The sequence below is a fragment of the Trichosurus vulpecula genome, chromosome 5, assembly GCF_011100635.1.
Source record: "Trichosurus vulpecula isolate mTriVul1 chromosome 5, mTriVul1.pri, whole genome shotgun sequence".
NCBI classification, from domain to species: domain Eukaryota; kingdom Metazoa; phylum Chordata; class Mammalia; order Diprotodontia; family Phalangeridae; genus Trichosurus; species Trichosurus vulpecula.
The window spans coordinates 132291553-132318283 of NC_050577.1; the positions used below are offsets into that span (position 1 = coordinate 132291553).

Genomic DNA, 26731 nt, shown 5'->3' on the forward strand with positions numbered 1-26731 from the left:
ATAACCTGCAATTATAATTATGTTCATGGTGGTCTATTTACTTATGCTTATGTTGAGCTCTATTTACTAATTAATTATGTTCATTTTTGCCTTTGGGCTCACAATGAAACCAACCATACCAATTATTTTATTTGCCTATTTGAGGAAAAAGTTCTTTATATTTTTTGGTTAAACTGATAGGAAGGGTGTCAACATGAATATTACTTGGTTCTTTCAGTACTGTTGGCTGTAAATCAAGATTCTAATAGTTGAACTGATATTTGTAGATGGTTTTTGAATTGTGGGATTTTTAGTATCTTTTGCCTCTCTCTCATCACCCTCATGAAATCACTGTGGAATCACAGAATTAAACAGAATAATAGAATCTCAGGCTTGGATATGACTTCAATGGCTCTCTGGTCCAAACAGTCCTTGAACAGCAATCTTCTTGATTGCATCCCCCACAAAGTGGTTGACTAACTTCCTATCTGAAGATCAGAAGGAGCTACACAGGACTAAGGACCAATTACTCTTCTGTTTCATCAGATGCTGTGGCCAAAGTCTTCATTACCAACTGACCAGCCTTCTGGATCTAAACCTCTGTAAATGGCCAGGCCTGTCTTCTGGAAACAGACACAAGATGGCTTCTGCTATCTTTCTAACTTATTAGAAAGAACCTGCTGAATGTTATACTTCACTTGCATAGAAGAATCCGAGGTTACTTCAAAGTGATGAGATGGCACTGAAACAGCAAGTTTATAGTTTTCCAGCATATTTAAAAATCAGGTAGAGCATCAAATTATAACACTTTATTTGGGAGCAATTTGGACATACCTTCATTAAGTTCCCTAGTTATACTTTCTTGCAACTCCTGCCGCATCTGAAATGACATTAAAATACAATTCAGAGCAATGAAGTAAATGAGGAACAAGGAATTCAAGATAATACACAGAACTCAAAAAATCTTTTGAAAAACTGCAGACATCCAAAGAAATTAATAAACTTAGATATTAGTTTGACTTTAGTCATTCAGTAGAAAATCTATTGGCCTAATAAAATAATACTATTATGAACAGAATCAAGAGCTTATCACAATTAATTATATAGGAGGAGATGTGAACTTTATTAGCATAGTAGTCATGTCTCAGGCTTTGTATATATTTTTCTTCTATGCTAAGCAAATTGTACCCTCTTTATTTCCATTCTATCAATGTAACAGTTTCTTCAAGAAAAATTAATTTCATATCCTATATTTTAAAACAATTTCAAATATTAATATTTTACTTCATTAAACTATAGACAGTCTAAGCACAAAATTAATATCAACTTACAGTGAGCAAAACAGAAAAGAAAATGCCTGGAAATGATTAAATACAATACAAAAATTCCAAGGATAGGCAGAGAGTATTAAATGAAAACAGCTCCTACATTGTCTGCTACAATTGAAATATTTCTGAATGCAGACAGAAATTGATTTCATTTGATTTTCTAAATCCATACTTTGTGGTTAAGTAGAGTTTAGTAACAAAGCTAAAAGAAATCCTGCTTCCTACTGTAACCTGTAAAGAAAGAAGGAAAGAGATACTGGCAGTAAACTTGGAGGTAAGAGAAGAGGAAAGTTTGAATGTTTCCCAGAATTTCAGAACCTTCTTAAACACTTCTTTGATAGCCTTAGTCTTAGGTAATGAAGGTCTTAGGTAATGAAAAACTTAATATTGGATAAAATGTTTAACTAAAAGATTTTAAGTGGTACACTAATAAAGATACGCTTTGAAAAGAGAAAAAGCTTATATATGTTTTAAGGAAAGACAAACATTAAATATCATTTACAAAAAGCTTTTTTCATACATTTAACATATATATAACATATATATATATATCGGTGCATCTCTATATATGAAATATATAGACACACATGTACATGTATGATATGTAAAAGGGTGTGATCAGGAGGAGCCTAGTTAACTTGATGTGGCTAAAAGATAAAGGTTTTGTTCTGGATTTGAAGATATCTTTAATATATATGGAGTGAACATGCATAATGAATCTAAGTTGAGCATTTTGGTCACATCTTCTTGGTAGGGTATATTTGCTTTAGGTGCCCACTGAAACCATACTGAAGAATCCCAATGTGTCTCTGCTCCCTTTTGAAGGCCAAATTCAGGGGCATGGCTCAGATGCACACCAGCCAGGTCTCAACCAATCATCAGTGTGGAATCAATAGGCCACTATATAGCAAAGAAAAAGACATTGCTTACTTTCCAGATATCAGCAATATCCCAAATATGGTATCCATTGGCATATTCATGCTGTCTTTAGGGGCATAGCTTCAAAGTCAGAACAAAGGTCGAACTCTAATTCTATGAGGGGAATAAGACTCTTCTAGTGATCTCTCTCTCTCGATCTCCTTCTTTGTATGTGTGTATACATATACATACATATGTGTATATTACATATACATATGCATGTACATATATGTATGTGTATACGTTGAGAGGCATTTGGTGAACAGAGAGTGAGATTTGACCCCAGGTCTTCCTGACTTCAAATCTAGCAATAATATATTCTTTCCCTCTTATATAAACACACGTACATGTATATATCATATATTTACAATTCTATACTTTATGTTAGTTTAACCAGAAAAAGACTTCAATTAAAGAAATTTGTGAAAATTGTAGTTTTTGTTGTTTGATATTAGAAGTATTAAGATAAGACTTCAATACAAGGGCACTTAGGCTAAGTGGTCCTAAGGCCCATAAATTGTGTAAGCAAATACAGTTCTTTGTACTTTGCTGCTCTTCTGACAGATTTGTTAACCCTGGGTCAACAGTTAATGACATGTGCAGTAATCTGAGTTACTCCTTTCTTTTATTGCCTCAGATAGTCAGCTCAGACCTTCTCCCAGTTTCTGGTCCCAACAAACCAACTCCTCCTACCCAAGCCTCACTCAGGCCTGGTATCAATGTGTGACCCCAAGAACTTCACCATATCTGGGCCTTATTCAAGAATGCCTCCTCCCACATTTGGCACTAATCACCTCTTCTCCACCAATACCATTTTGGGCTATCTAACTTCCCTCCTTGAGCCCCAGCTCTGATATCTCCCTCCCTTGTGATCTGGATTTCTTGCCCCCTTCCCTCCTGTGCTGCATAGTAATAAAGCTCCTGTATCAGCTTCCTGGGTCCCAATTTCCTGTGAAGCAGGAAATAAAGCATTAAACTATAGACAGTCTAAGCACAAAATGAACATCAACTTACAGTGAGCAAAACAGAAAAGAATATGCCTGGAAATGATTAAACACAATACAAAAATTTAAATGAAAAAATTTCCTACATTTTCTGCTACAATTGAAATATTTCTGAATCCAGACAGAAACTGATTTCATTTGATTTTCTAAATCCATACTTTGTGGTTATGTAGATTTTAGTAACAAAACTTAACTACTTATATACTACTTGTAGATGTTGCAATAGAAATATTTTTTTAAAAAAACAGTAATAGTTTTCAAAAATCTATAAATAAAAAGGCACTCTTTTATTATTACAAATATAACAAAGTGACTTTACAACTTGATAGCTGTATAACCTTGGGCAAGCCTAATCCATGATCCACAGCTTTCTCATATGGAAAATGGGAATAATATTTGCATTAATACCTTACAGGGTATTATAGGATAACAGAAGAAAATATATGTCAAATATTTTGCTAACTGTAAATCACTACCTACCAAACCTCTTGATTTCGATAGACTCTCAAAGACAATTCACATGCTTTCAGTTTTAGACTTGAGAAGTTATCATATTGACACATAACCATTCTTACTCTATTATTATGATATTTCTCAAAAAGGCTGGCAGTATGGAATGGTAGAATAGATCATAACCCATGTGTCTTAATTTGAGAAGGCTTCTTTCTCCTGGAAAGGTTTCCTCTTCCCAAATAGCTAGCTTCCCTTCTAGACTTTCATGAATGTCTGAAATTCTGTTTCAGATACATTCCTCTGGGTTATGGTAAACATTAAATCAGCATAATCCTTGAACACTTTACCATGAATTAGATTATTATATACTTTACAACATGAAAGGGTCGAGAGCATCTCTCTTTTGGACATGAGATGATACACACCTGCTAATTCTAATAGCAGAAGCAATGTGATGTGGTGGAAAGAACAAGGGACTTGGAGTCAGGAGAGTCATCTGACTTCTTCCACTCAAATGGGTTCGGCACTTCTTGCTCACAGCCTCTGTGAATCTATATCTATGTCTATATCTGTTCTAGTTGAAATTCCAGACATGAATCATAAGAAAGTCACTTAGTCCCTCTCACACTTAATCTCCTCATCCGTAAAAAGGTATAACAATAGCCCTTTGTCTTTATCTTTACATTATGTGTGAGGATCAAGTGAGATGATATGTGTAAAGGATTCTGTAAACTTTAAATTGCTATATAACTGTTAGCTAGAAAATAATAGCATTATTACTGTTGTTATTGTTGTCATTAGAATAAAGATAAAGGTCCAGGCAGGCATGTGTAGGGTATCTAATAGCATAGCTGTGAGGGGCTAGCACCAGCATGATGGTCCCTGAGTATTCAGGGAAATTGGAGCATGCAAGAAAGAGGAAAGTGTAACAAAAGGAGGTAAGAAGGTACCAATTACAAACCAATTTGGCTAGCCCTGTCTGTTGGGGGACGTTAGAACATAGTGTTTGTCTGAAATTCTCTATCTTTTTTATCAAACTCTGACTTTTTCAAGTAACACAAAATCTGTTATTAGAAAGCTATTGTTAATATTCTTTTTCTTAGCACATAATCTGAAGAGCACAGGGCTTTGGTTGTTTATGATTAAACATTTTGAAAAACTAAAGAATATTATCATTGACAAATTTTCTCAAAACTACTGTCTCTCAAAAAGCTTTATAAGACGTTAGTTTTTTAAATAAATCACACATGGGAGAACAAATTCCGAAAATGACTCTTTTGTAATATCTTTAGGACTATCACAGACATGTTTGACAATTCATATAATCATCACTACACAGGGAAGAGCCAGAAGATCATTTCAAGATGTAAAACATTCTTAGCTTTTACAGAGATCTACAAAGTAACCATAAAAATAGATGTGAAATGATTATTTCAAAAGAATGCAGTAACGAATTTATTCAGCATCAGCATATGGTAACAGAGCTGGAAGGAACTTTAAAGGTCAGCTAGTCCTGCTCTCTCATTTTACAGATGAGAAAACTGAGACCAAGGCAAATCAATCAATCAACAAGAATTTATAAGCACCTACTGTGTGCCAGGAATTATACTAGAGGCTAAGAGAATAAATAAAATAAAAAACAAACCAACAAACCTGAAATGATCCCTACTCACAGTGTCTGCTACATAGTAAGCAGAGCATTTAATAAATTTTTTGCTGTCCAGCAAGTTTACATTCTAATAAGAAAACAATAAGTACATATATATGTATATACATAATGTAAAGAGACCAAATGCAAAGTACAGTTATAACTTTCACATTGCAGTGGCTAAGGGTGTGGCACCCCTGAGAGCTAGAAAATCTGCATAAAATATTTCAGTCCTCTCCATACCAGAGAAGAAGCCTGAATTTTTTTTCTTTTTCTTTTAGGGGGTGTTTATAGTACCTTATTGTAAAATCTGGGTTAAGTACTTGGTCACAGGCTCTGTGTCATCTGTGGGTTCCACGAAATGCACCCCCATTCCTATTTAATTTCTTATGCTGCCCCTCAATCTATGGAAGCTGTGATGGGGAAAGTCATGATGTGGAAGGGATAACTGTACTTAAACTCAAGATACTAGTCCAAGGTTACATAGGTAATAAGTATAGCAGAGACATAATCTGGATGTGTTTTCAACATCAGAGAATTCCCTGGTCAGGCTTGGTGAATATTTCAGATACTTCAGGATTATACTTTCAGATACTGTCAAATCTCAAAGATTAATACTCTACATCCCCCGATTTATTATCTCCCAATCACAACTGTTCATCTGGACTGGACTGCTTCTTCAAAGGAAATTGATGCCCCAGTGTTTTCATTTCTAGGAAAGAAGGGACCTATGTGAATGGCCCTGTAATTGAACCATCCCCTGGGGTAGCTAAGTAGCCAGTCTTTATCAGATTAGTCTTACCAAGCCTTACTTCATACAAGCATCAATAGAAGTTGTAGAGGTTGTTCCACTTTTTCAAAATTAAATCTAACACGATACTATTTTCAGTCCTTCACCTTCAATGTGCAAAGCTCTAGGAGTGACCAAGTTATCACAGGTCAGCACTTCCTGACAAACAGATACAGCAATCAAGGTCAGAGGTGGTGCTAGTTTGCCCCATGCCCTTTTGGTTCTGCTTAGCATTCTGTGCATCCCTACTTCTGGACCCAAAGTCCTATGCAGAGAGCAGCATAACGATGGTCAGTAGAAACACTGGCTGAAGATCTTTTTGAAGTTCCCCACAAGCACTTTGTGGAAATTGCTGTAATATTATGCTATGGAAATTTATCTGTTGGAACTGTCCCAAGTGGCTACTGAATTTGTTGAATCTGGTCACATCACAGAAAGAACTTCTTTATCGAATGGAAGAACTGAACAGCCTTTTGCTAAACATTTTTAGGTATAAAGTCAGTTCCAGGACAGGGAGCTTGGCCCTTCTGTGGCAGTGGTAATGGGTATGAATATGTTTATGAGTCAGGTACAAGTCTGAGTCACTACTAAGGGCCCTGATGATCACCGAAATGGCAGAGGTCATCAATAGCCCAGGTAGAAGCAGGATCCAAATCAGTCTAACATTGTGGCAAGTCAAGAAGGCTTTTTGAGATAGAAGGCGCAGGTAAGTTACTGTTGGCTTTGTAAGCACCAGGGGCTAAGAGGGGGCATTTTCTGGATGTCGGTTCCCAATAGTGGCTAATTTTTCCAACTTGTGAGCAGAAGTACTTCTCTGAAGCCTCATTGTAACATGGAGCTGATTCTGGGATCTTAACAGCTTATGCCCATGGAGGACACCATCTGCCAGGTATCAAGTATTCTGGAAAAACACTGAAGCTGCTGTTGGGCATTGAAGGTTCCACATGATCTGGCTTCAGCATACGTTTTCTGACTTACTGTATGTTTCTTCCTTTCACACACTTAAGTTCCAAGCAAATTGGCCTATCTGCTATTTCTTATAAAAGATATTCCATGTCCTGTCTCCAGGTTTTTAAAAAGCCTTTCTCCCATGCCAGGAATGTAATCCCACCTTACCTGAGTCTTTCAGAATCCTCAGTGTCCTTTGAAGGCTCAGTTCAAGTGCATACAAGTCCTATCTTGATTGTCCTAGTTGCTATGCCCCACCATGCACAACCAGATTACCTTGTAGGTAGTTTGTATATGCTTAATATTTACTTAGATATAAATATGTAGGTGTAACAACAATGTGACTTGCCCCTACTGGAGCTGTGTAAGACCAATAACAAGAGCACACAGAAAGGCTGCCAACATAGGTTCCTTGATCTGCTGTTCTAAGGAATGAAACTTTAAGGGGTTAACAACCTCAGTTTAATTAAACATACTATAAAATTCACTTAGTTCAGGGGAAAAGGATCAGTCCCCTGAACTTCAGGGCAAAAAGAAACAAATTACAAACATCAACAGACAGACCTTGTCTGATCAAATCACAATTCATAGTTACCAGAGAAGCACCAACATCTGTCTGGGTTATCAAAGCCAGGGGGCTATTTCAATAGCTTGCCCAGAGTCTTGTCACTCTTTCAATGAGTGTACCTCCAAAGGTGAAAAGCTAACCTTTTGGGGGAGGCAGAGACAAAATGGCAGCTGGAAAGCAGGGATTTGCATGAGCTCCCCCTCAGGTCCCTCCAAACACCTATGAAAAATGGCTCTAAACAAATTCTAGAACTGCAGAACCCACAAAATACCAGAGGGAAGCAGGGCTCCAGCCCAGCACAGCCTGGGTGGTCGCGGGGTATGGTCTAACATGCACTGAGCTGGGAGCTGAGCGTGAGCTGCACCTGGACCAACCAGACAGGGAGCTGGGCACAACAGGCCCTAGTACCCTGAATCAGTGAGCTGTGGCAGTTACCAGACTTCTCAAGCCACAAACACCAAAGACAACAGAGAAGGTTAGTGGGAAAAGCTGCTGAGACAGAGTGAAAGGAGTTGGCAGTTCAGTCGCTGCCCCGGGGGCAGTAGAGGTGATGCAGCTCTGAGGCTGCTTACAGAGCTACAGCTGCAATTTCTTCCAGACCCAGGCCCACCTGGTGGGAGGAATTAAGTGGCAGATCTGAGCGCCAGTGCAGAGCCAGCTTAGATCTCAGTCACAGAAAGACTGTATTTTAAGTGTTAAGATGGCATTACCATGAGAAAATAAATCAGAAGAGATAAAGCCTCTCTTTAAGTATTGGTTGGTGAGAGAATAGTATTCAATTAAAAGAATCCATATAAGAATGCCATTTGCAAAGTAACATACATTGCATAAAACTAGGTATGACTATATCTGAGAAGTTAACAGATGGCACATATGTTAGCTGTGGATCTTAAAAAAAACATTTTATGATTCATCTAGCATTTTAAAATATCATTAAGTAAAAGGACCACCTTCATTTTAATAGATCACAAAAACCAGTATGACCCATTCAAAAATACTTAAGCAGGAAATTTCACTAAGATGAATATTTCACATTATATATTTAACATAAAGGAAGAAAACAATTCTAAATGACTAACCTGTGTCAAATAGTCCTCCACTCTGCTTCTTGAAGATGCTCTGTTTCCAATAGAATATACTAAATTTCCTCTTGGAATTAGACTTCTACTGAGGAGCATACTTATATTAATATTCCCAATATGCGCTGGCTCCAGAATTGAATTTGCAGTACAACTGTTGATTAAAATGTTATTCTTTTCTCTTTCATTCAGGAGCTGGTGACTCACTTCAGCTAGCCTCTCATTAGTACTGTGAACATTTCAAAGCACAAAAATGGTTAGCATTTTTCTTAAATGTTTGGTGTTTTTATTAATCTATCATAATTGTGACTTTTCCCTGAGTAGTTTCTTAACTCTGAAAACAATGAAAGTATGTATGTTATTAAAGTGTTTGCATAATTGAGTTACTTCCATTAAGGTCCTTTTCCAGTAAATGATATAAAGAAATTGAGTGAAAAAAAAGGTTTTCAGACTGTCATCAGAAACACAAACCAAACCAAATCACAAAATATACTTGCAAATATGGGATTCCTCACTAATCCGATTTTAAGACACCCTTAAACTTGTATTCTATGAATTTATATGAGAAATTAGTAGAGTGGTTTTAAGGGCACCAAATCTGGGTGACTATCCCGAGGCAGTGCTTTTGCAGTCTTTCCCCCAGGACCCAGGTAGCAGTCAATGACTCAGGGATGCAGTATCTTGGGGGAAAAGGAGGTGACTCAGCTGAAGCTAAAAATATTCCCAAGGCTCTCAGCTGTATAACCAGCCCATAATACCAACCCACCATGGTCACTAAGATATATAGCAAAGAAGATTGCCACATCCCTTTTGTTTTGGAGGCAAGGCAGGGCAATTGGGGTTAAGTGACTTGCCCAAGGTGACACAGCTAGTAAGTATGTCAAGTGTCTGAGGTAGGATCTGAACTTAGGTCCCACTGACTCCGAGGCCAGTGCTCTACTCACTGCTCCACCTAGCTAGCCCCCATACCTTTTTATTTAACAAATAGTATCTTTTGGCCATCCAAGTCTCTAATCTAAACCTTCCTGTAATATATCTGTTCTTTCTTTTCCCCTTCAATATTTTCCTCAATGAGTTTTCACTTGTGTAGAAAACTGAAGGGGTCTGAGAGTAGGGCAATTGACGGGCATGGTTCAACTTGCTGTGGGTCACTAGGATGCTCCTGAGTCCTTCAGTTCTGTTGGTCACCATTAGGAGATTAAATAATCTTGTATTATATATTAATATATACATATATTATATATAATATTATATATAATCAATGTATTATATATTGCTATAATCCTGTTACACAGTTTCAGAAATACTTTAAACCTTTTAGTATTCCCATTTGGTGAGATGATAAAAATGTTATTCTAATTCTCAAAATATTTCACTTCATCCTGGAAGGACTATTCCGTAGCAGACAGTAAAAACAAATAATATGGCATACGAATAAGACATATTTAAAATAAGTAATTTTAATGGGATCATATATTGAGTCCTGAAAGGGATCTGAGAGGCCACCTAATCAAACATGCTCATTTTAAAGACGAAGAAACTGAGACCCCAGGAGGTTAAGTGACTTGCTCAAGGTCATACAGTAGTAGGAATCAGAGGCAAGATTTGAAGCCAGTTTCTCTGCCTCTACAGCCAAAGCACCACCTTTCCTCTACAGCCAGAGCACCACCTTTCCAATGTACTACACTGCATTACTTACCAATATATATCAAAGTATAATCTCTATAGTTAACAACAATTTCCCAATGAAGTCATAGATTTGTCCATTAAGAATTTGTTAAAATCAAAATGGAAAACTTTGAAAACAATCTGATAAGTTGGAGTCCTATTTTCTTAGTGTTTATGTTTGGGCTTACCTGTCTAATTTATCTGACAATGATTTTCTGACTTTTAATTCTTCAGAATAAAGCTGTCTGTATCTCTCTAGCTCTGCCTCTGCAGAGTCTTGATGTGACTTTTTCATTCTGTAGAGTTCAAATTCCAGATCTCTAATTTGTTGCTCCATTAGGTTTCTTATTGAAGCATTGCTATTTTCTCTTAATTGTTCTAAGTTGTCTCGGGCTGCTGCTTGCGTCTAAACCAAATGAAAAACAAAGAATGAAGTTAATGAAAAACTGCCCAACTCTAAACTGAAAATTAGAAGATATGTGTCACCATCTTCTGTTAGGTTTCATTTTAATTTCAGTCAGTGATTAGGGAACAATTCTGAATTTCTAAAAATAGATTCTCAGTATAGTACTCAGTATAAAGGTCAGCTGAACTAAACTTGAACTTAAAAAAACAACGCTATTTCTATTGGATGTCAGTTCACTCGTTCTTAGTTGGTTCTTATCCTAGTCCTAATATTAGGATCATTATAAAAAATACATATAATTCTAAAAATTTCCTTTAACTCCAGAATCTTCTGGAATGTTTATTCTGGATTTAAAACAGGGGGAAAAGTCCTAAACTTTCATTTACATAGAAATGTTTGAAAAGCAAAGTAGTGATAAATAAAATAACCTGTAAGAATAAGTTGACTTCTTTTAGCTTTTCAACAATCTCCTGCCTTGCTCGTTCATCAATCTCACATTTATATTGTTCTATTTGACTGCGTTCCAGCTTAGTGATTTCCAAATTATGCTTAAGATTAACCACTTCTTCTTCCAACTGTCTTTTATTCCTTTCCAATTTGTCACATTTCTTTTGCAAAATTTTGACAGAAAATAACTTTTCTCGAAGACTTTGATTAATTGATTCCAACTGTTTACAATTTGACGATGCTGCTTCCAATTGTTGTGTAAGGTCTTCAATCTGTTTGTATAAAATATCAGTTTAGCAAATTACACAAGTAAAATAAAGATTTTCAACTTAAATGCTAATTTAAAACTATTAGGATTAAATAATTTTTAATTCAGAGATAATCAAATGTGTCATTATCCTCATATTACAGCTACAAAATATATTTCCTGAAATGATTATTTAGGTAAATTGACAAATCAAAATCAAAGTTAAGACAGAAAGGACAAACCATGAACTTATATTAATAGTTCTTATAGTCTGTATAATCCACATTTAGTACTTGATCCCATGTTGTTTTCTGTAATCTTGAATTTTTCATGTGTCTTTTCTACCCAGCTTTTAGTACAGTGAGCAGATATCAATAAAATTCATAATAGAGGGATATCAACAATTCTTCTTAAGTTATGCCAGGCCTAAGGCAACAACAGATCTTATAAGGAATTTGGATATCATTCTAATGAAAACAATGATTCTATGTTGATAGACTTTACCGAGAAAGCAAATACATTTATGCTAATTTGAATGGCACATGGTGAGAGGTTCAGTCACAGAGCCAGAGATAATCATGCCTTTCTCATCTACAAAACTCTGGTGACAGTACACGGGCAATATACTACATTTACCAGAGCTTCTGTTGTGTAATGGCCCTCTTCCTAACTGCCTCAACAAAACAAAGCAACAAGCTTAGCAGGACTTCTACCTCTTTTCCTTCAGCCCAAGGGGCGAGGTGACTGACTGAAATAGGAGATAAATAAAAAAAGTGTGACACCACTGACTTCCAAAAGGGAAAACCTCAACAAATGTTAAGAAGTTAATTCTTTTTGATAAATATTGATGAGAACTGCAAGACAGCAGGCATCAACTAGAAAAATTAGTCATAGTAAGATAAGATGTTTCTAAGGAGCCACTTGTCATAATAGAAAAAAAATAGTACTACTACTACTAGCTAGCATTTACATAGCAAGGTTTGCCAGTGTTATCTTATTTGAACACTTAGGATGTTTCCCAAAATCTCTTTAGGAATTTCCTCCAATGTGGGGTGGCATAAGATGTCAAGAATTGGGGAAATGTATTAATATCATCAAACATTAGAATCTTGAAAAAAAAGAAATATAGTATAAGATGAATTAGACAATTTATTATTCTTCAAGCTGGGGGAAAATTTTTGCTTCCCTAAAATAGAAAATGTATAGGCCATACTGCAGTAAAATGATTTTCACCCACTAACTGATGAAATGAAATGAAAATCTTCTAAGCACTAGAGACCTTCATTCTCTCAAACCATTAAAAGTACTGTTTTCACAGAGAAAGTCCTTAACTTTTAACTCATCATATTATGAAGTTTAATATTAGCAGTGATCACCTTGCAATCAAACTTTGCTTTATTTTTTTGTCACTTTAAAATCCTTGAAGAACTATGGAATTTCAAATTGTTTCTGCCTGATGACAGAAAACATTTCTGCCCTTTGGGGGATATTTTTTTCATCTTTAGGATTACAGAAGCAGAGTTTCAGAGGGAGCTCTGAAGTTCTCAGAGGCCCTGCAAATACTGACCCTAAAAGGCTTTCTAGCATTTGGTTTCTTCAAAGAGCCAGTTTTCCTTCAGGATCACTCTAATTGTTAGCAAGCTTTTCTTTACATCCAATCTAAATTTGTGTTTTTGCAACTTCCATTTATGAACAAAATAAGTCTAATATTTCTCCCACCTGACAAAGCTTCTAAATCCTTGAGAAGTGCTTTTAACAGATATATTTAGATATATTCTATTTGATATAAATTCTATAATGGGAATAGAGGAAAAATTTCTAATATACAAATCTATATAAGAAAGCCACTGGAGCCCAGAATTTTAAGGGAAATATAAATTTCCTAAGCTTGTCTACTGAGTCCCTGAGAGCAACAAGAACTGTATGAGTAGGCCTTAGGTAGAAGTTATTGCCTTCCAATCATAGGGACTTTACATCTTCTCATGGATACTGCTGTCTTCTGCTACATATGTAACTATTTCAAAAGGCATATAAAGATAAGACATTTTACATTTTCCAATATTAAGGATTACCTCATTTTTTAACCTATTAATTTGTCTATCCATTTCAGAATGTGTTTGCTTCACTCTCCCCTGGTAAACAACATCTCCTTTTTCATATTCTCTTAATTTCTTTTTTGTTATTTTCAACAGTTTTTTAAATCTGTGAGAATGAACAGAATAATTAAGTCAAACTCTTTATCCCTTACATATTATACATTTTAAAAGTACTATTTTTGACCCATTGCCATTAAATTATTTTTAATCATAGAGAAGAAAATAAATCCAAAAATTCTCAAATCCGGCAATATTTTGTTAAATAAAACCGAAGAAACGGTAGCCTCACTATTCATTTGATCTCTATTTTAAAAGAAGTATATTCATGGTCACCTCTTCATTAACATAACTTCATTTTAGAATATTTCCCAAATGATTTCTGGTAATATTTGTAGGAAGGGGGATACCTTCCAGAAATATAATCCTAAAATTAAATGATAAGTAAATTTATTATGAAAATGGTTTTGTGGTGATATTTTGTGCTTTTGTTATTCTAATTGTAGATCTATGTAAACAAGCTGGTAAAGAATTAAAAGCCTAGCCCATTTAGTGTTGTTAGAATACAAAGCTGCATTTAAAATGTTTGTTTAGTGCATATAAATACAGGCAGTCCCCAACTTAAAAAGTCAATTAGATCTCAAAAGCTACTTTGTAAATTGACTGGTTGGAACAGGGAAAGCATTTTCGCCCCTTAGAGCTAGCACTATAAAAAGCAATTCAACGGAAGCCAGCAAAAACCTAATTAAACCATAACACAGCTGAATTACAGTCCTGGAAAAAGCACGATGATTTGGAGACTCTCCTCTGCCACTGAAATAGCAACCTCTAGCCTGTGGTCAGAGGAACTGATATCTCAACAGTGATAATCTCTTGCCATATTCAGTTAAAATTCATCAATTGCAATTCAATTAAAATTTAATTAGAAAGCATTAAGTGCTTACCCCTGGAGGGGTAATACATAATTATAATACATAATTTAGAGAGACGATTATCCAGGCTCTCATATGAGTGGAATATAAGATATATATGTAGACAATTATGATATACAACAAAATGTAAGAGCTTTATTGGTGTATAACAGAAATTTTGATGAGAGGTTTGATGGTGAACATCATTCATTATCAAGAAATTAGAGTAGGCCCCATAGAGGAGCTGCATTTGGAAGAAGATGAGTGCAGAGGCCACGGATGAACATCACAGGCACAGGGCAGATGTGGGAAAGGGTAACGCATGCTTTGAAGGACAGAGAAAAGTCCAGTTTAACAGGAGCTTAAGTTGTAGAAGAGGCAATAATATAATTTAAGTGTGGAAAGGCCACATTGTGAAGGGCCTTCAATTCCAGACCAAGAAATTTTGTAGGGTCTAGCTTAAAAGCCGTAGCCTTAATGGAATCTTGCTGATCCCACAAAGTCAAGAGAACTTTTCCTCCTTCAGTCTCTGCATTTTCTTTGGAACATTCTTAAGCACTTGCACATTCTTTTTGTACGCATTATTTGAGTCCCTACATTACCTCTTTTATTAGACTATAATCACCTTCAAAGCAAGGACTGTGTATTAGTCATCGATCTCTGTAGTTCTGGGGATTAGTACAGTACTTTATACACAACAGATGTTTAATAATACTTTTTGAATGAATGATAACAGAACAAAAAAGTAAAAAATAAGGAAATAAATTATCATGGAGAATACAGAGATATACTTTATAGCAACAACTTATGTGCTGAAATAGTATACTTAACAGGAAACTAACAAATGCTGTATAGTAAAATTTGGGAAACATACTTTAAAGTTACAGGTCCTATACCACATTCTACTACAACTTCAAAGATGCAGGTCAGAAGGTTTGTTGTTCAGCAATAATTTCATAAATAAAATGAAAATAAAAAAAACTCTTTCTTCACTTAGAATTATACATGCTGTAATTATCCAAGTGTTAACCTATGTAACAACGATGTGGCTAGCAGCTGTGGTGGGGGTGAAAGACCAACAAAACCAGCACACAGAAGGGCTCCCAGCACAGGATCTTTGACCTGCTTTTCTAAGGAAAACAACCTTAAGGGGATAAAAATCTCACTTTAATCAAATATACATATATCATTCACTTAGTTTAGGGGCAAATGGCAGCACCCAGAACTTCAGAACAAATATAAATAGAAATTACAAACAGAAAATATCAACATATCAAATAACACAATTCAACAGACAAGCTTTGTCTGATCAAAATGTCATATATATAGTTACCAAAAAGAGAAGCACCACCATCTGGCTTTTCTTCAAAGCCAGGGGGCTAAAGGGGCTACCCAGAGTCTCCACACCAACACTGTTCCAGTGAGTGAGAACCCCAAATAAAATTCTAACCTTCGAGTTTATATATACATTCTAAGGGTCAGAAGGTTTCACACCTAATCATCAAAAGGGTGTGGGCCTGTGGCTCCATACCTAGTTAGCCTTAATCAAAGGCACTTAATTACTTTAGCATTCTAAAAGAGAAAGCAGTAAAAAAAATTTTCCACCTTAATTCCTTATACAAAATAAAAAATGAATTTGTACTTAAGAGTTAACAAAGTAGTTAAGTCCTTGCTTACTTAATGTTTGGTTGAAACAGTCTGGGAAAAGGATCTTACCCATTGAGGTCTTTCTGTAATTCATCATTCCTGGTCCTTTCTTGTTCTAGATGATTTTCCAGAAATTGCTTTAACTCGATGAGTTTCTTTAATTTTTCCCTTTCAGTATTAAGCTTTAAAAACATTTTTACAAAGAAAAAGATTAAAAGAAATGAACTGCATTTTTAAAAAAGAACACTTTTCATTAACTCCAGCTCCAACTGTAGATATCAGTTTAAGCATAGATTATAAAATCAAAATAAATATGAATTTCAAAATGATCGTACTTAAAACAACATAGCTTTCCTCTGATTTTACTACAAACTATTTCTTTTTTTGAAATTTAGATCAATGAATGTTCTCATTTGATTTCAATATAGGTATTACTTACACTAATAATAAATTCTAAAATGGTTGAAATGCACAGGAATAGATAGCATGTGGGCCAAGTTTGCCAACACACCTTGGAGAAGGATTGGCCTTCCCCTTTCTCTAGAGCCAAGGGAAATGGTAATTTCCCCATTTCCCCTATGTGTTGACATACCTAGCCCATGTTCTAAGCAATCGTATGTTGAAATGCCTATATACATGTTCTGAGGTAAAACTATAAAACTGTTCTCCAGATATCTTTGTATTTGGCTAAGATGGAACCTGTCTATATTTGTGGGTTTTTTTTTATTCTCCTTGAGTTGTTATCGATTGCTCCAGATTATGAGCCAGGTAAATGACCTGTCCCCTTCTCAACTTCCTTTCAAGGTTCTCAACCTCTCCGTTCTCTAGTGCTCTTCTCTGTCCTACAAAGGAAGAACTCTCCTCATTCTGCTGAATTCTGCTGCCCTTTCTAGGTTCACTCCTATGTCTCCACTTTGCTTCTAAACTTATCCAATGTTTGATTATCTCACAGCTGCCATTTATTCATCTCTTACTCCCATTTCATTCATCTATTTATCTATGATTGTTAGCTTATTTATTTGGTCTGTATCTGTGATTTAACTGGTATACGGAATTCTCTGTGAAAAATTCTATCTATCAAAGAAAATAGGCCCTGCACTTAGGCTGCTATTTAGAATCTGCAACTCTAAGAATCTTAGGGAATGGCTTAGGGCACCAAGAGGTTACAAGGCTTGCCCAGGATCACAAAGCCACTTATGTTAGTATTGGGAATTGAACCCATGTTTACCTGACTGAGGCTAGCTCTCTATGTGTATAATATAGTGCTTTTCTTCATTTCCATGAAATCTGGATTACCTCTCTACCAGTGTACTGAAACTGCATTCTCAATAGGCAGAAGTTCTATCCTTACCAAAAAACCTTTCTTCTTACTCTCTGACTTCACCACAACCGAAGATCCTGTTTCTTTTATCTGTCATGTCTTATCCCTATAAATCATCCCTTCACAGTGTTTCTGTTTTCTTATTTTTCATGGCTGCCACCTTAGTCTTGACCCATTACCTCAAGCAGAGGATCATAAACTGAGAGGTGAACATTTTAGTCCAACCTTCTCATTTTACAGATTAGGAAAACAGGCACAGCAATATTAGGTCACTTGCCTTTCTTTTAATTAAAAACAAAAGTGCTACATGGTCTTTCTGTTCTAATTTTGCCCCCACATCAATCCTTGCTGCAAGATGCTAAGTCAATCTTTATAATACACTGTTTAGATCATATTAATGCCCTACTCAGGAACCTACAATGGGACTGCTATTGGCTACCAGATTAAGGCTAAAATTCTCTGCTTTCTTTCCTCTAAAATCTAACCTCATCATGTTTTTTCCAACTTTTATTTCTAGATTCTTTAAAGCAACCCTGCTCTCACTCCTACGCTTTTTTCTATTTTCTTGGACTGTATTGCTCTCCATTCCTATTTATCCCTTCCCAAACCTCAAAGGCAATTCAAAGTTCTAACCTTTCTTCAAAGTTTTCCTTGGTATCTTCGAAGAATGGTCCTTGTCTTTACTACATTCTTTGATATTTTTGCCTGCAGTACACAGTGCATATGCCATTCTAAATGCCATTCATTTCTAAATTTTGTACCACAACTCAATTTAGTTCTTTATTATTTCAGTATTTAATGGGGATATATTGTATAGGGACATCGCAGGAATTAATTAAGTAATTTTTCAGTGTAGATTTGGGAAGGCTGATTAGACAAAAAGAATAAGCAATTAGAATTCACTCACTTATAACTATAGAATGTTAGAACAAAAAGGTATCCTAGTGATGAATTAGTACATCATTTTACAAATGAGGAAACTGAGGCCTGAAGACAGGAAACCATTTGTCAAAAGTCATATGGATAGCAAAGGGCTGAGCCAGGACTCAAAATCTTGGAAAAGTCACCTTCAGATGTAGGTTTTTTAATAATTTATCTTGATGCAAATATCTAAAATCTATGTTATTAAATTTAGCTATTTGGCAATTGCTCTTCCAATAGAGGTGCTAACTCAGTAAATTTGCATTGAATATTTTGTCTGCATTGGGAAGAACAGGGCTGGATTAAGTACCATCTGCTCTAATCTCCAACTATAGTGATCTCTCCCTTTTATAAATATTTACATGCATGTCATTCACTCAACAGCTGTTTATATGCTACCTTGTATTATAAATGAACTTCCTCTATTTTGAATTGGCTTCCCAATGAGACTACAAATTCTTCAAGAACAGAGGGCATTCTCAGAATTAATCTTTGTAACCTGATAACCCATCATAGTGTAATACACATCACTGACATTCACTACTTGAGGAATTAAATGTTGAACAAGGAAGAAACAGTAATTTGCCTCAATTCTTATATAGTAAAAACTTAGTTACTTGCATGATGAGGAAAAGAAGACTGGGAAGAAATGGTACCAGTTTTCCCTAAATGCCAATTAACTGAGCTGATTCATATTGCCAAAAATAGACTCTAACTTATTGATTCCTTGCTATATACCTTCTAGGGCTCAGTCCACACCTAGTTTCTAGACTGCAGACTGAAGCCAAAACCTTTAGAACGTTAATATTTTAATCAATGTGGGCCAAAAAGAATAAAAGGGAAATAAAGAGTCATAGGGGAGTTAATTGGGAAACAAACTTATTTCATTCCAATACGGATTTCTGAAACTTAGATTAATTTCTCAAGCATGCAAATGTGAAAGAAAAGAAGTTTTCATGAGAATGAGATTGGACCTAACAATAATTTCTTAGTTAAGACAAGTATACTGAAGTTAACCAGGTAAGAGAACTGTTTTGCAACATTAGGAGGTGTTTATCAAAATGTGGGAGGCAGTGATTACTTATATATAATTGGCAATGGCCTTCATGTTTTTGGAGCAGAGAAACAAACTTGTTACATTTCTACTGTGTGCCAGGCACTCTGCTAAGAGCTTTACAATTATTATCCAATTAGATTCTCACAACAGTCCCGGGAGGTGGGTGCTATTATTATCCCCATTTTACAGGTGAGGAAACTGAGAAAGACTAAGTGAGTTGCCTAGAATCACACATATACCATCTGAGGCCACACCTGGAGTCAGATTTTCTAACTCCAGTCCTGAAGTTCTATCCATAATTCCACCAAGGTGCCTATAAGCAGAGAAATATTTCATCATCAAAAACTCTGTTTTTGGCTGCTTTGGCACAGATTTACATTACTTTATCACTGATGATGGGTACTAGGTTGAAAATGTGTTTTGAAGGAAGATCAGAAATATCCGTTTCTATATTTTTGACTGGTACAATGATGAATTCCATACCTTTAACTACATATAAATGTGGGAAAGCAACTGATAATGGAGAAATGTATTTTATAGTAATGAAGTGAACACTTTAGGAGAATTTGACTGTGAAATTATTCTATGATTAACTTAGCCTTCAGTATAACAGGTTTTAATAATAATATTAATAAAACAATGTTGTACTGAATTTCTATTTCACCATCGGAGGACTCTGGGAAATTAAAAATTTATAAAAAAAATCAAACTAGAAAAATTCAAAGTGCTTTAGTCCAAATATTACTTTGGAGCAATTTTAATTTTAGCTGAACTTGAAACTCATGACAAAGTTGACAAATAGACATTTAGTTAGCATCTTCTTTTTTCCTTCTGCTGCTGCTGCTGCTGCTGCTGCTGCTGCTACTACTACTACTACTACTACTACTACTACTACTACTACTAAAATAATAACTATGACTTCTATTAAGAACATGTTGTGAAAAGGAAATTCTAGGGAAGATAATGTAGTATGAATAACCTCTGTACTCAAGGAATTACAATATAGTTGGGGAAACAACACTTAGACATAGGAAATGCTACTTTGATAACAGATGAGAACACCATAAGGCTATCAATATAGAGTTAAATACTAAATTATATGGAATCAGATGAAAAGTGGAATTCACAAGATTATGAAATCAATAGGGCTGAAAAGTCAATAAAAGGCTTATGGCAAAAGAATCATACTTTTGGAATTCAAAATGATCTTAGAGGTGAAGGTGGTATTTGAGAAGCAGGGTGCTGAAGAATACATAGGTTCTGGATAGTGCTGATGGGGAAGTATAATTAAGCAAGAAGAAGAGCATGACTGAAGGTGTGGAGATGGAAATCAACACAGTGAGATCAGTTTGACTAAGGTAGATTATAATAATGAGATTATCCAACTAATTACTTTAATTCTCAATTTCAGTTTGCATATATAATTTATATATTTACAAATTGTGAAGTAATATCATTTTGCTTTAGTTCAAGGAGTAATTTGAATAGAAGCACACAAATAACTTCTATTTCACAGAGGTGTTTGGGGGATTAAATGAGAAAAAGTATGATAGATATGATTTACTTATTATTGTTACCTGGAAAACACCTCATTCTTTCTGCGAGGATAAATAACAAAAATTGTCAACCACATAAAGAGTGAATATAATTATTCCAATTTAAGAGTACAAATGGTGGAGGTTATCTGTCTTGTTCTAAGTCAGTTTAAATGATAGGCACAATGTTCAGAAAATATATAATATTGGTAAAAAAAAAGGTCATGCTGAAATCACTTTCCATTAATCAGTGACAAATACTAATTTTTTGCATACATACTTTACTTTTCGTTTGATCTATTTCCTCCTGCAGTTTTTTCTTATCTTCTAAATCATTTCGATAAAGTGATGTAATCTCTACTGAAGCTTCTGTCATGGATTGTTTTTTTAAGGAAACAGCAAGTTCTTGAAGCTTTCTTACTGTAGCCTGATAGAAATATATCCAAATTATTTCTGCTACTTATTTCATAGATCAATATTAACTTATATAAAATAAATATAACTTCAAAACGAATTGATATAAATATTTTCACATGTAACTTAATTTCATGAATGTATTCATAGTTATTATAGATTTAGAACAAAAAAGTCTTAGGGACTATTTAATACAACCACCTCATTTGGCAGATGAGGAAACTAAACCTCAAATAGTTCATGAGTTACTCCAGGTCATAAAAGTAGTAATTAACAGAGAAAAGGATTGGAACTTAGCTCCTGAGACTACAAAGCTCTTTTGACTGTACCATTCTGTTACGGGCTGAGTTAGAGCTGAGCCCTGCTCTCCTCAGACCTCCAGGCCCAGGGGCCTGCTGAGATAGACTCAGGGCTTTGGGATGTGGGTGGAGCCAGGAGGAGGGGTCTCGCCTTTGTTGCCTCCCTGGCAATTCCAGGTCGGACCTGCCTGACCACGTGGAACTTCCGGCTCTCTGGCAGAGCATGTGGAACTTGGACCACGTGGAGTTTCCGGTCTTTGCCTGGACTGCCTGCCCGCAGGGAGCTTTGGGTAGTGTGGGAGGAGAGTAGGCGGAGTCAGGGTGGTCCTAGGACCCAGGTGTATTAGCTTTACCTGTCTATCACCCACGTAACCAAAGAGTGTACCTACGTCACTAAAGGTATAAATGTGCTGCTTGCTGAAATAATAAACGGAGTCATTCACCATCTTGTTCGGCTCCCGCCCCGTACATTGTCCGCGAGATCAGGCCCTTTGCTTAGGCAGAGGCCTGGGGCTTGGGGGGAACCCCGAGCGTAGTCACGAGGCTTTGGAAGCCCGTGACACCACTCACCCTCTATTCAGCATGGATCAAATGCTATCTTCCTACTTGCTCAGTATCCTCCTCGTAAAGGAATGCATTCAGCCTGATTTCCCCATTACCTCTTTTTTGAGAATTATACCACCTCCAAAGCCATATGTGGGTAACATTTTTATGTGTAATTCAGGTGGAAGATGGGGGGATGGGAGAGGGAAGAATGTATAGCTTCCTATATTTGATAGAAATATTAGGTGTTTCCCCTCCCATTTTTCAGAAAAGTTATTATTTCTGTGCACCTGCCCTTTAAGAATGAGGACATCTATTTTAAAAAGTTGCATTGTCTTTCCACTCATAGTGTGTCCTGGAGAATGACCATATGACCATATGCACTGAGACGCTTGTCAGGCTTGGTAAAAGCACTTGACTTGAATGATTTGGTTTGCTGACAGCCAAAAAAATGGTCGCTAGCTACTATTCACATCTTCCACTGTCCCTGCCAAGCCTCCAAAGCAGTTCCTTTTTATGTTAGGATAGGAATTACACTCCTGGTTGCAGTCAATGGACAGAAAAAGGAGAAATCAAAGAAAATATGGCAGTTTTTTCCCACTTATGTATACACAGTAAGGTGGAAGGTCACAGGTAAAGGGAAGTCACTTCATTTCATTCACTAACCAAGAAGGAATACCTACATGCATATATTTATGCACACACATATATGTATGCATACATATATACACACAAATATATGTGTATATGAATATACAGATATGCTATAAAAAATTCTGTTCATTTTCACTATACAGCAAAGCAAATTACTGAACAAATTATTAATATCAAATGAAGCCAAAAAGCAAAAGAAATCAAATTTTTCTTTTATTAGATAAGATATATTTTGTATCTTGTAAAAATAAATTTAACTAAAGTCTAGTAAACTTTTTAAAGGAAACATAAAGCTAAAATAAGCCAATATAAAGTTGTGAAGGGTAAAACTGGCATAGTTAAATGAATTCCTACAAGTAAACTAAATTCTCATATGAAATGACTAGATTCAATTGCATGATCATATACGCTAAAATAAAATCTACAAAATTTTATGTGAAATTGTTACCCAGTACAATACTTGGTAGTCCTGCCACCCATTGCATATATGAAAAATCACAGATAATGAGAAATGCTATTAGAATGTAAAAAGCTATTCTTCTTCAACAATTAAAAGGCAATGATCCCAGAAACTGCAATTTTGGACACTGGGGAAGAATTGTTAGTAAAACAGTAAAAAAAATACTGAGATAAATCAAAAAATAAGTGGTAGGAAAGCAAAAACACATTTTTTTTAAAATGGCACTAGTACCACACAAAAAACTAATGCTTAATGCATCATCATAGTGTTTTTGAATAGAATTACTGTCCTAAATTTTAAAGGAAAGTAGTGGCTAGTCTTTGGAATTTCATTAAAATTATGATCCAGCCTTTAATTTTTCTACAATTAGTTCAAATTAGTTTGAATAAAAACTAGTCAGATAGATAAGCATGTTTAAATACTTATGAAAAGGGTAACTATAATACCCCACAGTATGTCAATTGAGACATCTAATTTGAACCGTTACATTATTCCTAGCATAATTTTGCAAGATTTGTCTTAAGTTTTAGAATTTCAAATAACTTATTTCATTGCAATTTTAAAATGGAATATTAGGAGTATTATCAGAATTATAAATTTATCAGTATTTATTTAAAAGTGAACACTATCAACCTTTATTAAACCAATATTGCCTTTAGAATTTTATAAGCTACATAATATTTTAAAGCAAAGTGTGTCATCTTATCTAAAAGAAGGATATCAGGTTGATTTGTATCATGTTATTGCTTCCCCATTCTCCTGTTTTACATGTCAGAATTTTTACAATGAAAGTTAATAACATCATCTACTGGCTGAAAATTAAATTTCCAATTTATCTTGAAAATTACTTTGAATTTCATTTCAAAAAGTTAAATGCTTATCAAATGATATTATTTAAGCACTTACCTCTCCTTCTGCTTTCTCATTTTCATATTTACACATTTGCTCCCTTAAGTGGTTACATTCACTGATTAACTCTTTATTTCTTTCTTTTACCATAAGAGCTTGTTTTTCAGTATCAGCACGAACTTTGTTGAAGAGATCAATAAATTGTACCTGAGTGTCACTCAGTACCTTTTCTTTAATGATGCCTTTGCTTTGGGCACCTTCCAGTTGTTGTCGAAGCAACATATTTTCACTCTGGATTTGAGCAACTCTTTCTTCGCTAGATTCTTGTTTGATGATATATTCGTTCAGTTTTTCCTTCTCCACTTGATTTGTGTGTTCAAGTTCTTTTGCTTCAGACTGAGCCTGGTTCAATTCTCTCCGTGTGCTTTCTAAAATTAGTGTCTTTTCTCTGAGGGAATCACGTACATGGTATAGCTCATTTTCTAAACTATTGGCTTTACTTTCAGCTTTAGAGAGTTCTTGAGAAAGGACACTATTGCTCTCTCTTAGACTGGAAAATTCATGATTTAGTTTGTCCTGTAAACGAAGCCACTCATCTTGTTCTCGCTGAAAGGTTTGTTCAAGGTCTAGTTTTGATGTCTGACTTCGTTCATGATCACGAATAGCAGATGTCAGATGGGAACGGTATGATTCAATTTCTGTCTCTAGTCTGTCTCTGTTTTGTTTTTCATTCTCCAATTTAGAGTTCAACACTGCATTCTCAGTTGTTAGAACATTTACTTGTCCATTATATTGGAATATTGTTTTTGTTAATGCTTCTTCATTCAGTTTTAATTCCTTTTGAAGCTCATCAAACTTTTCTTTTAAAACTTCATTTTCTTCTGTATATTGATTTTCTTTTTCCTGATCCTTAATTTTTACTGTGTCTAGTTCCAGTTTGAGCATGGCAACTTCATTCTGTAGGGTTTGATTTTTATTCAGCAGATATTTTTCTTTTTCATTGCTATCAGAAACCTAAACACAATGAACAGGAAAAAATGCTACTCAAAATAAAATTATGCATTCTGATTTTTCCTTAGTAATTAAAAATAAACCCTCAAGCTCTAAGAAACATAGTGTATTCAAAGAAAAAGTAAATTGAAGGAGTGCCAGGAGTTGTCCTGGTACAATTATCTTAGCAGCAGACCAATGAAGTGATAACAGTCTTAAAATTCCTTAGTGCACACCTTGAGAACAATTTGTTCTCTGATAGATCTGTAGCATTTTCATAGCATCATTGATTTAAAACTTTTAGAGGTGTTCTTGTCCAAACTTTGCATTTTAGGGATTGGAAAAGTGAGGCCCAGATTGTGGTCAGTGTATAGTAACCTAACCCTGACCATCAAATTTTAAAGGAATAATGAAATGATTATTGAGACCAAAGTATAAAAAGTTGATGTTGCACTCCCATCCCATGGTCCAGGAGCATGGGGACCCATTCCGGATAGGTGGAATCAGCTATGTCAAAAAGCTTAAAAGTCCCATTCTATGAGATCCCTTCTATAAATCCAGGAGGAGAATATGAATAGGCAGCAGTTTAGTTAAATGAAGCACTCCAATGCCAAAGCACCAAAAGATTACTAAGGGCCAACAACCTGAATGATTTACTTCAAAACCACTGTTGAAAAAAAAGAAAAATGAAAAAAATGAAAAAATCCTAAATTAGGCATTTGATGAACTTGTGCTTCTATCATCCATGTAATGGATAGAACCTTATTTTAGAAATCTAAGTGAAATTTATTCTTGTTGCAAATACTTTTATTCCTTCTCTTTCATGAAACATGAGTGAGACAACAATAGGAAATAGATCAAACTATTATCATGACTTTTGTAGCCCCTAGTCTCTGCCCTGGAAAGGACAAACAGATGAAATCACTTAATTAAGAAAGAAAAGAAGTTTGTTTTTGAGATGTCACCTTCTAGCTGGCTGAATTCCTTTCTCCCCTTAGGGGTTAATGAAACTGAGGAACTGCCCCTTTCCTATGTCCAGAAAGGACAGAAGCCCTACTGAGAAGCACAGACTTTTCCAGTAGAAGCAGACTTCAGTTTCTGGAGGGATGATTCAATTCAAGGAAAAGAAACAACCGAACGACCTGCACTGATTTTGGTCACCATGAGCATCACTACTTGCCTGCTACAGACAGATGGATGTGACTGAGGAGGACTTTTCAAATATGCTAAATATGCAATTCGTTTTGAAAATGACCAAAATGAATACCTCAGAAGTCTGAATCATTTTGGAAGCAGTTACTTCTATTTCATTCTGCTTCCAAATTCTGGCTTGCAAAGCTCTGGCACTCAGCTCCTGGGAAAGTTGTCTTTGAGTGTCATTTCGTTCTTCTTCAACCTGCAGACAACAATTTCATAAAATTTTTAATCATCTTTTTTCTTTCAAAAGTCAGCAAAACATTTCATGTTTAAGTGGAATATAGAATCTGAAAAAGGATGGAAAATAGCTGAAAAAAATCTCAGAAAAGTAGGCTACTGAAAATGTAAAGCAACAAG

General features: G+C 35.4%; 1 protein-coding gene across 1 annotated transcript in view; it reads right to left on the reverse strand.

Annotated features, from left to right (window-relative positions):
* LOC118851064 (ankyrin repeat domain-containing protein 26-like) overlaps nucleotides 1–26731 on the reverse strand; it is a 107043-nt gene that overhangs the window by 892 nt on the left and 79420 nt on the right. The window contains exons 21-29 of the mRNA XM_036760634.1: nucleotides 26445–26573; nucleotides 24245–25201; nucleotides 21249–21395; nucleotides 16204–16316; nucleotides 13556–13685; nucleotides 11218–11508; nucleotides 10572–10789; nucleotides 8716–8944; nucleotides 814–859 (exon numbers count right to left, since the gene is read on the reverse strand). Coding sequence (XP_036616529.1) covers nucleotides 814–859; nucleotides 8716–8944; nucleotides 10572–10789; nucleotides 11218–11508; nucleotides 13556–13685; nucleotides 16204–16316; nucleotides 21249–21395; nucleotides 24245–25201; nucleotides 26445–26573 — 2260 coding nt within the window. The remainder of the gene's footprint in view (nucleotides 1–813; nucleotides 860–8715; nucleotides 8945–10571; nucleotides 10790–11217; nucleotides 11509–13555; nucleotides 13686–16203; nucleotides 16317–21248; nucleotides 21396–24244; nucleotides 25202–26444; nucleotides 26574–26731) is intronic.